Source organism: Marmota monax, unplaced genomic scaffold (assembly GCF_021218885.2).
Source record: "Marmota monax isolate L192 unplaced genomic scaffold, Marmota_monax_Labrador192_F-V1.1 WCK01_AAM20220418_F8-fsc00001, whole genome shotgun sequence".
Classification (NCBI taxonomy): Eukaryota; Metazoa; Chordata; class Mammalia; order Rodentia; family Sciuridae; genus Marmota; species Marmota monax.
Genome location: NW_026693777.1, coordinates 19,672,222 through 19,687,407, shown reverse-complemented (window position 1 = coordinate 19,687,407; position 15,186 = coordinate 19,672,222). Strand labels below are relative to the sequence as shown.

Here is a 15,186-nt window from a genome sequence, read left to right as displayed (position 1 = left end):
GACGAGCACTCTACCACTGAACCACAACCCCGGCCCTATTTATTTATTTTTTGCTTTGCAGTGCAAACAGTTTTTAAATTGATGTGAAGCCACTTGCCTATTTTTGTTTTTGTTTTCTGTGCTTTGAGGTCTTGCTAAAAATAAATAAATAAATAAATCTTTGCCTATTCTTATATCCTTAAGCAATTCCCCTATATTTTCTTCTACAGTTTCTAGTTTTCAGTCTTAACTTTAAATCTTTAAGCCATTTTGAGTTGAGTTTTGTAATTTTCATTCTTCTGCATTTGGATGTCCAAGTTTTCAAGCACCACTTACTGAAAAGGCTTTCCTTTCTTCAGTGGGTATTCTCATAACTTTTATTGTAAATCAGTTTGCTGTGGATATGTGGATTTACATCTGGGCTCTTCATTCTGTTGAATTAGTGTATCAGTTAGTTATTATATCAATGTCATACTGTCCTTACTACTAAAGCTTTGTATTATATTTTGATCGTGTTTGCCTCCTGCTTTGTACTTTTTGCACAAGATTGCTTTGACTATTCTGTGTTTTTTATGGTTCTGTATAAATTTCAGTATCCTTTTGTCTAATTCTATGAAGAATGCCATAGCTATTTTGGTTGGGATTATATTGAATCTGTAGATCTTTAGAGGTAGTATGGACATTTTAACAGTATTAATTCTTCTAATTCATAAACACAGATTTTTTTTAGTTTTTAGTGTTCTCTTCAATTTATTTCTTCAATGTCTTATAATTTTCATTGTGAATATTGTTCTCTTCTTTGGCTAAATTAATCCTAGATATTTTATTTGTATTTTTGTTTGTTTATTCTGCTATTGTAAATGGAATTGCTTTCTTTTTTTCTAATTCAGAAAATTGGCTATTGGCATATTGCAAGGCCACAGTTTTTATATGTTGATCTTGAAGCTGAAACTTTGCTGAATTCATTCCTTAGTTTTAATAGTTTTTAGTGTAGTCTTCAGGGTTTTTTTCTGTGTATAAAATCGTGTCATTTGCAAACAGTGACTTGTGTTCTAATTTGGGTGTCTTTTATTTCTTTTTCTTGCCTGATTGCTCTGACTGTGACTTCCAACCTATATTTAGTATAAGTGGTTAACCTGAGCTTCCTTGTCTTATTCCATATCTTAGAAAACTCTCAGCTTTCCTTCATTCAGTAAAATGTTGTTGTCTTATTATAAATAGTTTTTATTGGGGTTGGGTATGTGGCTCAGAAGTAGAGCAATTCTTAGCCTGCCTGCCTGCCTGCCTGCCTTCCTTCCTTCCTTCCATCCATCCTTCCTTCCTCCCTCCCTCCCTCCCTCCCTCCCCAGAAATTGAACTCAGGGACACTCAACCAGTGAGCCACATCCCCCAGCCCAATTTTTTGTTTTTTAATTAGAGACAGGGTCTCTTGCCATTGCTGAGCTGGCTTTGAACTTGTGATCCTCCTATCTGAGCCTCCCAAGCTGCTGGGATTACAGGCATGTGCCACTGTACCCAGAGGATATATAATTTTGTTGAATGCTTTTTCTGCATATATTGAGATGACCGTACAGTTTTTGAACTTCATTTTGTTCATATAACATTTATTGATTTGCATGTATTGAATAATCCCTATGTTCCTAGATGAATCCCACCTGATCATGGTGAAGAATCTATTTAATGTGCTGTTGGATTCAGTTTACTAGAATTTCTTTGAGGGTTTTTGTATTTGTGTCCATCAAAGTATTGACCTATAGTTTTCTTTTTTGTTGTTGTTTTAAATTGTGTCCTTATCTGATTTGGGTATCACCATGATGCTGGCCTCATACAATGCATGTAGAAGAATTTCTTCTCTTCAGATTTTTGGAATGACTTAAGGAATTGTTATTATTTCTTTAAATGGTAAAATTCAGCAGTGCACCCATTGCTGCTTTCCTTCAATAGGAAGTATTTTTATTACTGATTCAATCTTGTTATTGGTCTGTTTGAATTTTCTGTTCTTCAAAATTTAGTCTTGGTAGAATATCAAATTCATTGATAATAGTTGTTCATAATAATCTCTAATAATCCTTTGTGTTTCTCTAGTTTCAGTTGTAATGTTTCCCTTTTCATTTCTGATTTTATGTGTTTGAGTATTATGTCTCTGTTTCTTAGTCTACCTAAAGGTACAGCTCTTTTTTATTTTAAAAACTAGTTCCATGTTTTGTTAATCTTTTGTATTATTTTTCAATCTCCATTTTACTTTATTCTGATCTAATCTGGTTATTTCGTTCTACTGACATTAGATTTGGTTTGTTTTTGTTTTTCTATTTGTGAACTAAATTTTATTCACCTTTAAGTTAAGTGTCTGCCTTTAACTTTATGAAGACTACTCATAATTATTTATTTTATATAAAAATGAAATAAATTATGGGATATATAATTTTCTTTCCATTTGTTAGTTTCCACTAGCCTTATATAGTGTTAAGCCTTATATAGTGTTCTAAACCTGCTGTTTATAACACCACCTTCTCAACTTTCTGCCTTAATCTTTCACTAATTAAATTTTATGCATACTATAGTTATGAAAATTATTTTTGTCTTAGTCAGAATTTCATTATGTGTTCCTAAGTGCTCCTATAATTTTTTCCTCCTTATTTACATGTACTTATTTTCTACAAAGCTTCAGTACTTTCCTTTTTTCTCATTGCCCTCTGTCCTCTACATGTTTATTTCTGATTTCTTCCCCTATGTTTTTATTTGTTCATAGGCACCTCAGAAATGTTTCTTCTTTTGTCTTATCTCTTATATTACAACATTTTCCACCCTTCACATCTCCTCAACCCTTTTCTGGATAATAAAGAGACAGACTAGCGAAATCAAAATTGTACTAGATTTCTTCATATTGTATGCAAGTGGTTAGAGAAGAATTAATCAAAAGAAAGCTTAATGTTAGTGGAAAGCACTCAGTGAGTTTCATAAAGATGGGAGTGTAAATGAGGTGTATGATTCTTGCCTACGCGATAAGAACTTTTAGAAATTTGTCAGTGTTCTGAGAATATACATTATTATTCCTCTATCATATATTTTTGTTAATATTTTTAAAAAATTGTTGATGGACCTTTATTTTGTTTATTAAGTTATTTACATGTGGTGCTAGAATCAGTGCCTCACATATGCTAGGCAAGCTGTCTACCACTGAGCCACAATCCCAGCCATATCATGTATCTTTTTTTTTTATAGGATGTATTTATTCATTTATACATTTAGTAGTGGTGCTGGGGATTGAACCCAGGGCCTTGTGTATTCTAGGCAGGAACTCTACCAACTGAGCTATATCCCCAGCCCCTGATGTGTCTTTTATTTAAAGTGTTTTCCCCTACTAGTAAAGAAAAATATTTGCGAATAAATGTAGTCCAAGACAAAAAATAAAAAATAAAATGAAATGTTTTTCATCTTATTTCTCATATATCAGTAAACATATATATTGTAATATATAATGTGTATATATCACATAGTATATAAACATAATCTTTATGCAGTAAATGCATATAATCTTTATATTTTGGGCATATAAATATGTGTGTTTGTGTATTGCTTTTCCATCAAGATTATAAATTTCTTAAAACAACTAGTCATTACTTTGTACCCACAGATTGCCAAGAATAGTAATGGAGAAGGAAGGAGCAAATGTTTGAGATAAGAACAGAAAACTTTAAAATATAAGTGCTGATTAAGATAAAAATAAGGTCTGGGGTTGTGACTCAGTGGTAGAGTGCTTGGCTGGCATGTGTGAGGCACTGGGTTCAATCCTCAGCACCACATAAAAAAATAAAATAAAGGTATTGTGTCCATCTTTAACCATATATATATATATATATATATATATATATATATATATATATAAAATATAAAAATAAAAAGCAGGAAAAAGATCTACTGTGGTTTAACCTAGCTAAACGCTCCACTCTCACTCTTGGCAAAATTCAGAAAAGTAGATGATCAGATTTTTCTTTCATTTAAACAGTCTCCTCAATATTTTCTGCCACCCATGTCCTGCATGGGCAGTGGAAATGGGGTTCCTTTTGGTTGAATGGGCTGGTTGTGGAATAAAGGCCAAGAAAAATAGAGTGACCAAAAAATCCACATAACACAGGAAATGTTTAAAAAAAAAAAACGGAGGCAGGATGGGCTAGCCAATCACAGGGTTGGAGTTTCCACACTAAAAAGCAAAATGGAGCCTGTGCTTCCTTTATTTATATTGGGCAACATCAAAGGTTTCCCATGGAATGTTCTTTACCAAAAAAGGTAGAAGGTGGGCTGGGCTGTTCAGTTCCCAGTGGGTCTTGCCCATCTCCAGAGCTACTGAGGGGTCTTCCTAGTAGAGTGGAGATAAAGATCATGTGCCCTGGGCAATCTGTCTCTGGGGATCTGAGCCTAGCTTCCATACTAAGTGAAGATCCTCAAGTAATTCGCGGGTGGTTTACTGCAATTTTCCTTCCTTAAACTTAGTTTTTATCTTTCATTGAAGTAATACTTATAGTCCCATGTTGAAAAAATCAAATGATACTGTAATAGCTCATGACCACATGAAAATAGTCATTTTTCCCCTGCCGATTCCCAAAAGCCACCATTGTGTTTTAGCTATCTCTTCTGGTATTACATTGATATTTCAAAGTGTGTCTTTTGCTACATCAATTTTAGACATCATTTGCTAACTTCTGTTTTATTTTCTATGTCTGCCATAACAAACTATCAAGAATTTAATTGCTTAAAAAATTTTGTTTCAAATAAATCTATACTTTAGAAATCCTGTATAAAATTTCACTAAGCTAAAATCAAGATGTGATCAGGGCTTCATTCTGTTCTGGAGCTGTAGAAGAGAATCAGTTTCCTTGCCCTTTACAGCTTCTAATGACTACCTCCTTCCTTGGGCTTGTAGCCCCTTCCTCTGTTTTCAAATCTGGTAATATCAGTTAGGCCTAGTCCTCATGTTGCCATCTTTCAGAGTTCCCTGTTCCACTTTTAAGAAACCTTTTAAGTATAGTAGGTTTATGGGGATAACTCGGAATATAATGTCACCTCAATTACATGTGTAACATTAATGTCACTTTGCCATGTAATTTTATATATTTATAGATTCTTGGGATTAGGAGTTAGGTTTCTTGGGGGAGGGGAGGGGTATTATTCTGCTACTTCACTTTCCCATTTTGCAAGATAATACTACTTCTTAAGATTCACTCTCTATCCTTCCCATTATAGTTTATGTCACATTTAAAAATTATAACTACATCCATTTTTTCATTATTTGGAATTCATAAACATTAACATTTTAATGGAAGTTCTAGCCAGTTACTCAAGAAAAATAAAGAATTCTAAATTGGAAAGAAAAAATCAAAACTCTCTATTCACACATAACATGGTGTTATATATAAAAAATCCAAAATGAATGTTTACTAGAGTCAATACACGAGTTCAGCAAAGTTGCAGTGCACAAGATCAACACCTAGAAATCATTTGTGTTTCTAAACACCAGCAATAAACAATCCAAAAAGGAAACAAAACAACTACTTTTAAAATAGCATCTGAAGAATAAAAACCCTAGGAATTGCTGAAAGAAATTTAGGAGGACCTAAACAAGTACAAACAAGTGGAAAGGCATCCTTTCTTCATGGAGTAAAAAACATTATATTATGAAAATGTCAGTACTATCCAAAGTGATCTACATATTCAATTTAATCCTATCAAAATTCTAGGAACCATTTTTTTTTTTTTACAGAAATGGAAAAGTCTGAACCTAAAATTAGTATGAAATTTCAAGGGATCCCAAATAGTCAAAACAGTCAGATCTTGAAAAAGAACAATATCGGAAAACTTACTACAAAACTTACAGTAATCAAAATTTATGGTACTGGCACAAAGAATGACCTCCATTACACAGTGTATACCTGTACTGAAATATCACATGGTGCCCCATAAATATATACAATTTTTATGTGTCAATCAAAAAAGAAGATTTATAGAAGAGTGGAATAAAAGTGAAGATTCAGAAGTGAACCCATGAATGTAAGACAACTGATTTGTTGTAAGTTAAACTATACTTCACACTATGTACAAAAGTTAATTCAAGGTGGATCAGTGACCTAAATGTAAGACTAAAACCATAAAGATCACCAAAAAAAAAAAAAAACAAGGATAAATTTTTATTACCCTATATTCGACAATAAGCTCTTACATAGGATGCAAATAACAAAAGAAAAGCCAGATATATTGAACTTCACTTTTGTGCTTAAAATAACATCATCAAGAATGTGAAATGGAAACTTTTATAATGGAAGACAGTATTTGGAAATCATATCTGATAAGATTTTAAAATCCAGAATCTAAAAGAACTACAACTCATATGAGAAAAATAATTTAAAGATGGGTGGAGGACCTAAATAAAATTTTCTCCAAAGATATACAAATGGCCTCTAAGCACATGAAAACATCTTCAGAATCTTTAGTCATTAGGGTAATGCAGATCCAAACCACAATGAGGTACCACTTCAGACATATCAATTTGATCATAAAAATATAATGAAAATAACCAACAGCAGCAAGGATGTGGAGAGATTGGACCCTCATATGTTGCTGGTGGAAGTGTGAAAAATAGTTCCTCAAAAAGCTAAACACAGAATGACCAAGCAATTCTACCTCCTTAGTCATGTATCCAAAATAATTGAAAAGAGGGCCTCAAACAGCAGATACTTGTATGCCAGTGTTCACTGCAGCATTCTTCACAATAGCCAAAAGAAATAGAACAATTAAAGATTTTATCAACAGATCTGGGTAAACATGTGGTACAGACAAGAAATGGAACATTGTTCACCCATTAGAAAGGAATGAAGTTCTGCTGCATGCTACAACACGACTCAACCTTGAAAACCTATGCTTAGTGAAATAAGACAGATATAATCTGTAGGCAAAATGTTCTAGCATAGGCAAATTCATAGACATAAAAGATACATTTGAGGTTGCCAAGTGTGGAGGTCAGGGGGGAGAGTCATTAGATTGTTTTATATGTCTATTTGTACACAAGTAGCAAATTTTACTGATTATTACAGCTTTGTAGTAACTTGAAATCAGGAAGTGGAAATCCTCCAATATCTTTTCAAGATGGTTTTCTGTGTCCCTTGAATTTCCATATAAATTTAATGATTCTTTCATAAATTTTTAAATTTCATTTCTTAAGCCCAGTTCTACCACTCCTAGATATGAGTCCTTTGAAAAATTACTGGTTTCATTTGTTTCGTAATCATCATACATGTAAAGCCTAACACAATACATGGCATATATTAAATGCTAAATACAGATTAAGTTGAGCATCTGTAATATGAAACCTGAAAGGCTCCAAAATCTGAAATTTTTTGAATACCAACATGATTCCACAAGTGGAAAAATTCCTACCTAATCTCAAGTGACATTGGTTCATGGTCAAAATGCAAGTAAACTAAAAATATTTTATAAAATAATCTTTGGGGTATGTATATAATGTGCATGAAACATAAATGAATTTTGTGTTTAGAATTGGATCCATTCCATAAGATATTTCATTATGCAAAGAATCCCAATTATATGTGTGTGTGTATATAATATTTGTAGTAATATTTCTAATATTATTATCACTACAATTCCAATGTGTAATGCCTTTTATATAATGACTAGAGTATAATAGAATTCTACCTCCAGAGTGTATTCTTTGTTCATCAGTGAATGGATAGTATAGTGTAATGAAAAGAATGGTGTAGTGTAATGTAATTTGGAATCATTTTATGGCCTAGACCTAAGTTCGTAACTATTTAATACAGATAACATGTTGAATATCTCTACTAAATGATACCATGAAAATACAAATGTCATTTTCAGAAATCAGTTCAAAAGTCAAAAGTCATAATTGGAAAATTTATTATTACTTCGGTAATAGTATTTCAGGGAACAGAAAAAAGGATGGCTGAAATAAGTGTATTCTTGAACAGTGTGTTTTTTAAAATATAAACTGCTCATGACTGAGTTATTTGTGACTTTATTTACTAGACTGTTTTGTTCATGGGATTTTTTTTCCTGGTATTTACATAAGCTTTTGTCATCTTTCTCATTTCTTTGTTTAATATAATATGGAAGCCCTCCACATTTACTCTATTTTTAGCTTCTTGATCATAAAGTTATGCTATTACTTCATTATTATACTATTTATATGCATATGTATATATGTCATGTCCATTGTAATAAAAGTGGGAATATGTTGACCCATACACATTACTTGTCCCACCTTTTTAACAGTCAAAACTATTGTCATTGGTTTAAATTTGATGTAGGAATACTAATCTGGAAGTTTACCTTCCCAACATCTTCCTGGGATTAGGAAAGCCAGTTTTGAATACTATTAATTAGTATTAACCAAGAGAATAGCAAATTGTTTGTGGAATAGAATTGAAGTTTATTATAGCAACTTTGTTTTGCTTTTTGTTCCATTAAGTCACCATGGCATCTTTGAATCATTATTTTACTAACAACTTGGAACTATTTCTGTAATCTTTTTTCCATTTATGTAACAGTTATTATAGAACACGTTAATTAAAGCCAGTTATTTTATAATGATATGTATTTTTAAAATTTTTTATTTTGAAATAAATTCAAAATTTATGAATTACAGACCTAAGAGATTTCAGTAGTTTTTGTCCTAATGTTTTCATTGATGTATACAATCTTAGCTTCTAGTTGAGTAATTTTAATAATTGAAAATGAAAGTATTTTTAAATGCTAATTTTGAACCTCTTACAAAATTTTTGTAACTTTCCATTTTAGTAACCTCTAATACTTCTCTTTTATTAGTTATCGTACCATGGTCTTGTATACTACATCCATAGTATGCCTTATATGAAGTAAATTAATTTGAAATTCATTTGTTTCTACCATTTAATCATGGCACTTTTAATCTAAGAAATAATTCTTAGTCAAGATCTTAACAGTAGTTTCATTAGCAAGAATAAATAACAAATATTAGAATGTTTCAATGAAAATCATTTTGTTGAATTAATTTTTAGTGGAAACCAGAGTATTATTTATTTATTGGACTTTTAATACGTTGATTAGCCTTTATTTTGTTCATTTATTTATATGCTGTGCTAAGAATCCAACCCAGTGCCTCACATGTACTATGCAAGCTCTCTACCACTGAGCCACAGCCCCAGCTCCTGTTGTTTTCTAATTTACATTTGTGAGAGGAAATATCCTAGGCTTTTCTTATGTATGATGCTCTTTTTTTGGATATTGAGATAATTATAAACTCAGGATGAGTAATCAGAAGTTTCCTTTGTAAGCACAGAAGTTGAAGAAAGTTCATGTCCATTGTAATCAAAGTGGGAATATGTTGACCCATACACATTACTTATCTTGTATTTTAAGAGCCTGGAGCAACTGAAGGAGATATGTTGGGAGCTCCAAATGCCCTGAATGTTATTTAAATTTTTTCTAGTAGCCACATTTTAAAAACTGAAAAGAAGCAGAGGGGTTGGGGCATAGCAGCACATGCCTCTCCTGTAAACCCAGTGACTCCAGAGGCTGAGACTGGAGGGTCTCAAGTTCAAAGCCAGCCTCAGCAATGGTGAGGTGCTAAGCAACTCAGTTTGAGACCCTGTCTCTAAATAAAATACAAAATAGGGCTGAGAATGTCACTCAGTGGTCGAGTGCCCTGGAGTTCAATCCCTGGTACAAAAAAAAAAAAAAAAAAAAAGAAGTAGATGGATTCTTGGCTTTAATAATATACCATATTTAATTCAATATATTCAGAATGTTATTTTTACATGTAATCAATATTTTCAAATTAGTATTTTTATACTTTGTATTCAAATTCTGATAATGTATTTTCCATTTATGTATACATCTCTATTAACTACTTCACTTACTAGTTACTTCAGTTATTTTTTAAAAAATTGCTAAATGTCTCCATGTCTCAATTTCCTCATTTTTACAATAGAGATAATTACAAGAATAAATTAAATAACATATATGACATGCCTGGCTTATGGTGTTATAGAAATCTTTGTCATTTTCTAAAAATTATTTCAAACATAAGCATGACATTAATGGCATCTTCCTTTCAAGGCAAAGAAAATATTTTAGGTATTAAATTATTTGTGACCCCTAAACTCTTTTCTTGTTCCCTTTGACAGTGCAAGGTAAACACATATCCCTGTTTAAATTGTTTTTAAAAAGCAGAATCAACATTGGTTCATCAATTATGACAAAATACCATAGTAATTCAAGATGTTAAAAATAAGAAACTGGAGCAAGTTGGGGTATGAGAGACTATATCTCTACTTTCTGCTCAGTTTTTATAAGCCTAAAACTACTTTAAGAAGTACAGTTTAATTAATCAAACAAAAAGACAAACAACATGTCTATTGATTTCTGAGACATGTTAGTTGTGATCGAAACCAGCAATAAAACTGGAAGCTTCAGCATTATTAAAACCATCAATAAGAGAAGTTTAGTTATGGATAAAAATTGAACTTAATGTTTGTTCTTTCAAAAGTCATTTTTTTTTACCTACCTCTTTTAAACTAATAAATGGAAAACTTTCTCACAAAACGTTTTTCTCTCTGGTTATTGAGGAGCTAGGCCTTGGACAATTATTGGTAGCACTCTGATGCTTATGGTATAACTCTTCCATATTTTTAATGCACTGTTGCTGGTTTTGAGAATATTTTCTTCTCCTAATTTCAGGTTGGGTGGGACTATATCAGCATACAAGATAGTACCAGACGAGATAGAAGAAATCAAGGTATAGTATGGCACTTTTCACCTCTACAAAGGCTTAGTATCTTATTGGGAAGTTGGGGAAAATCTTGCTTTTCCTATATATCATTGAATCTTTGGGTATGTTAGGACACCATTAAGTTCCTGGTTATTCTATTTGAATTAAAAATGTATATATAATAAATAAATTATCATCAGATTTCATCTACCATTTGCAGTGCATTTCTGAGAAAAATATTAGGAGAATCAAAAAGTAATCCTTTCTTATGCAGTTCTTTGAAAATCTACATAAGAAGCATTATAACTAGTAGTGTACATGATAGATTATCTTTGAAAAATCTTTTTGCAATTTTTTTTCCTATAGCCTTTACTAATTACAAAATAATAGCAATCTTTTAGTAAATATCTCCTGGTTCCTTTTAAAACACAAATGCCAATTTCAATTAAAATTTATGTTATAATAAATTAAGAATTGACCTTATTCCTTGAAAATTAGGTCATTACTATATTCTTCTGTCTGTGGAATATTAATCATCTAGCACAGCATGTTGCCCTTGTCCAAAGGCAATTTACCACATATTGAGAATTGTACTTCCTGTTTCATATATGAAATTTAACAATTGCATAACAATAGTCAGAGCTAAACAATACTGCTTAAGTTGTTGAGTTGTTTCATTGCATAATAAAGATTTCAATAATCATGCCTAATTCAATTAAAATTTTCAATATCAAGTTCTAGCATTAAAAGTAAGTTTCAAGAGTCTCATTCCAACCTCTGTAAATTCATACAGTTGGAGGAATCAACTGTGAGGAAACTTGATTCTAATTTACCTTCCTCATTTTACAGATTTAGAAATGCAAATGTATAAAGATGAACTTTGGATTATTCATTTGACATTTAATAATTATTTCATAAAATGTAATTGTCCTTAAAGGATGAGAGAAACATTAATATGTTACTTCTTGATGTATACTTTATAATTACTCAAAAAATATTTAACTTCAGAATATTTAATCTATATGTACAGAAAGAGAGAGAAACAAAGGGAAGGGGTCTTAAGAAACATTTATAGGAAATAAAGTTGAAGTGCATTTTTCTTGACGGGGCTCTGTCTTATAATACAATTGAAATAGGTATTAAATGATAAAGGTAAACAAAGAATTTTATGGTAACACATAGAAAGGTAACCTGGCTGTTTCAAAAGGTGATCAGCAAAAAAGTCTTTCCAAGAGGTAAACTCTGGGGACAGGAATATAGCAGTAGAACACCTGTCTAGCATACATGAGGCCCTGTATTCAATCCCCAGTATGAGAGGGAGAGACAGGCAAACAGGCAGGCAGAGATATTTGTGAGAACATAAATATGACATAATGTAGCTCCAGATTGAATGATATAAAGTAAGTTCTGGAGAAATATAGGGCTAGAAGTGGCTTGTGTCATGTTAAGAAGTTTAGATTTTATCCTGAAAACCTAAGGTGCTATTGTGTACTCATTTAGGAGTTTAGGAGAAAAAGTAACATTATCAGCTTGGTAATTTCTTTAAATATTTTTCATGACGATTAAGAAATGCTTTCAGCAAAGAAGATATTCTTAGTAGGAAGAAGGAAACCAGGTTTTAGGAATGTAGACATAAAATGATTAATATCTGTACTAAAACTGTGGCAGTGAAGGTTGAGGAAAAAAATGGATGCAAAAAATATGATTTAGATCATGGGTGGTGATGCTCCCCTGTAATCACAGCTACTTAGATACTGAGGCAAGAAAATCACAAATTCAAGACCAGCCTGGGTAACTTAGTGCAGCCGTCTCAACATAAATATAAAAAGAGTTCAGAATGTATCTCAGTGGTAGAGTGCACAAAGATCAAAAGTTTGAGGCCAGCCTGTGCTACCAAGATTAGATATAACACCAGTAATTGATGGAAAAAGCATGTCAAGCATCATCACAAATCGTTTTTTAAAGGAATTTTCTGAGAGACAACTCTAGAATTGTTTTTAGAAAACATAATGAAAGAATGCTCTTTTAGTGAAGAGTCATTATTAAAAGGTAAGCAGCATTTCTAAAAATTAATTAAACTAAACTAATTAAATGAATATATTAGTTCTCTGGTTTTAGGATGTGTCGACATAAGGGCTACAACCTCAGTCAACAGTTATTCCTTTATATAGCAGTTACATGTGATTCTCTGTGTTCACTAGCATGACCTCAGCTAACTGTTATGTGATTACAGATTCCAATATCAATCACTGAATTGTATCTCTCTCTGAGTTTCTGCCAGATTTATCCAATGATTTAGTGAATATTTGATTATCTGAAAGGAACCTCAAATTCACTAGAACTAAAACTTATCCTCTTGGTTCTCTTCTATTATATATCCTGTCTATCAGCATTATATATGCTCAGACTTCCCAAGCCAGAAACATGATCCAACTTTTTCATCTTCTCCTAAATATCTAACAAATCAAATATTATCAATTCTACTTTTCTTCAATTACATACACACACACACACACAATAATGTCAGAAAGTTTGAACCCTGAAACATACAAAATATTGAAGCCATCTTATTTTTTTTAAATATTGGAAAAAAACTGTTACAAGTATTTTGTCTATATTTCATGGCATTATTAGTATTTTCAGTTAAAATCAGATATAATCTTTTTTTGTCTCAAGGAAATGGAAACATGGATGAAATAATGAGTGTAGTTGGAAAATATCTGAATAATCTTAAGTTATATAAATAATACAATTGAATTTTAAGTTTGATTTTCTGTGTATGATAATACCATATATAAATCAATATACATTTGTATCTTTCCATAGGATAGTGTGATTGATTGATGAAACATAACTCAATTTTTGTCAGATGTGGTAATCTTCCACAGTATTTCTTACTGCAGAAACCATTATTTAGTTCATACATGGCTCATGTATTAATTGTTCTGGATAATATTATAATAAGTTGATCAAATTTCAAAAGTAAAGACTTCCAGTTCCAGCCGAGATAGAATGGCCTTATTCCTCTAGATTCATTTTCTTGTATCAGGAATCTAAAATTTCCTGGGCATTACCAAATAAATAGAGAAACTCTTAAGAGGTGAAAAGAAAATTGCAGTTTGTTGAGGAACCTGAAGACTTAAGAAATGCCGTAGCAGTTAGTTCCCTGGGTTTTCTTACTATTTCCCATATGTTCTGGACAGGGTGCTGAAGAAGACTTCAAGTTGGAACCACCAATAGGCATAGAAAAAAAAATGCTCCAAGAAAAGCCTCTTTATCTAGCCAAAAGACCAAGAGAGTAGGCACCTAACAGAATAGAAAAACTTTTTAACAATGTTCACCCTACTCTATCCAAACATCAATGGTGGAACTACTTCGTTCTCTCACAGATTTAGGAGAGCCAGTCTAAAGTTGATCTTCCGACTCACTTCCTGTTGTCCCATGAAGCAGCTTACAGGTTTCTTTATCCTTTACCTTGTGATGTTGGCAGACCAGGGAGATATTTTTTCATCTTTCACCTGAAAGAACAGTTGTCACACTGAGTCTTTGGCCAGAATATTGTAGCAGTGCTAAGCAAAAGTTGATCTTCCATCACCATCCCAACAGAAATAGGCTATGTTCTATTTCTCCCAGCCAGGTAGTGTCACTGGTATCCAGTGATTAACAGAGCCTCCATCCCCACTATTATGGTTTGAATATGTCTCTAAAATATTATGTATTAGAAACTTAATCTCCAATAATCAGTTTTGGGTGATAGGACCTGATAAGAGTTGTTAAGGTCATGAGGTCTCCTCACAGGTGAATGGATTAATGTTGATTATAATATGGCCAGAAACTATAAGTTCTGTTTCTCACTCCTGCCACTTTCTCTTGGCACATGTGAGCATGTGTGCTATTTTGCCCTTCTACCATGCGATGATGCAGCAAGAAGTCCCTTGCCACATACGGATCCTAGATATTGGATTTTCCAATCATCCCAGCTGTGGGAAATAAACCTCTGTTCTTTATAAATTTTCCAGTCTCAGTTACTCTGTTATAGCAAAACTAAGCAGATGAAGACACCCAACAAACAGAAAGAAGGTTAAATAAAATATTGCAAGGTGGAGTCAGACTCTGCAGTTCCACTTTTCCTTTCCTATGTCAGTGACACCTGGCAGGGAGATAAGCTTTCACCCCTCACTACAACAAGAAACCTGGACAAGGTGGGGCCAATTGACACATTACTCATAGTATGAGTCAACCATCTACTCTTCCCCATCATTGGGGTCAGCATATACTACTCCTTAGTATCAACAGTAGAGTAAAGTGATGCCCACTTCCCCAGAAAATTCTTAGCAGGCCAGAAAGGGACACGCACTTCCACCTTCTACCTTCAAATAGGCAGTATGAATCAGAGCTTCAGTTTTGCCTGAGTGGTCATTGAAGCCATC

At 32.5% G+C, this 15,186-nt stretch overlaps 1 protein-coding gene across 17 annotated transcripts in view; it reads left to right on the top strand.

Annotated features, from left to right (window-relative positions):
- Gphn (gephyrin) overlaps positions 1 to 15,186 on the top strand; it is a 602,369-nt gene that overhangs the window by 243,374 nt on the left and 343,809 nt on the right. For all 17 annotated transcript variants that reach the window (XM_058584564.1, XM_058584567.1, XM_058584570.1 and 14 more), the window contains exon 3: positions 10,726 to 10,783. In XM_058584564.1, coding sequence (XP_058440547.1) covers positions 10,726 to 10,783 — 58 coding nt within the window. The remainder of the gene's footprint in view (positions 1 to 10,725; positions 10,784 to 15,186) is intronic.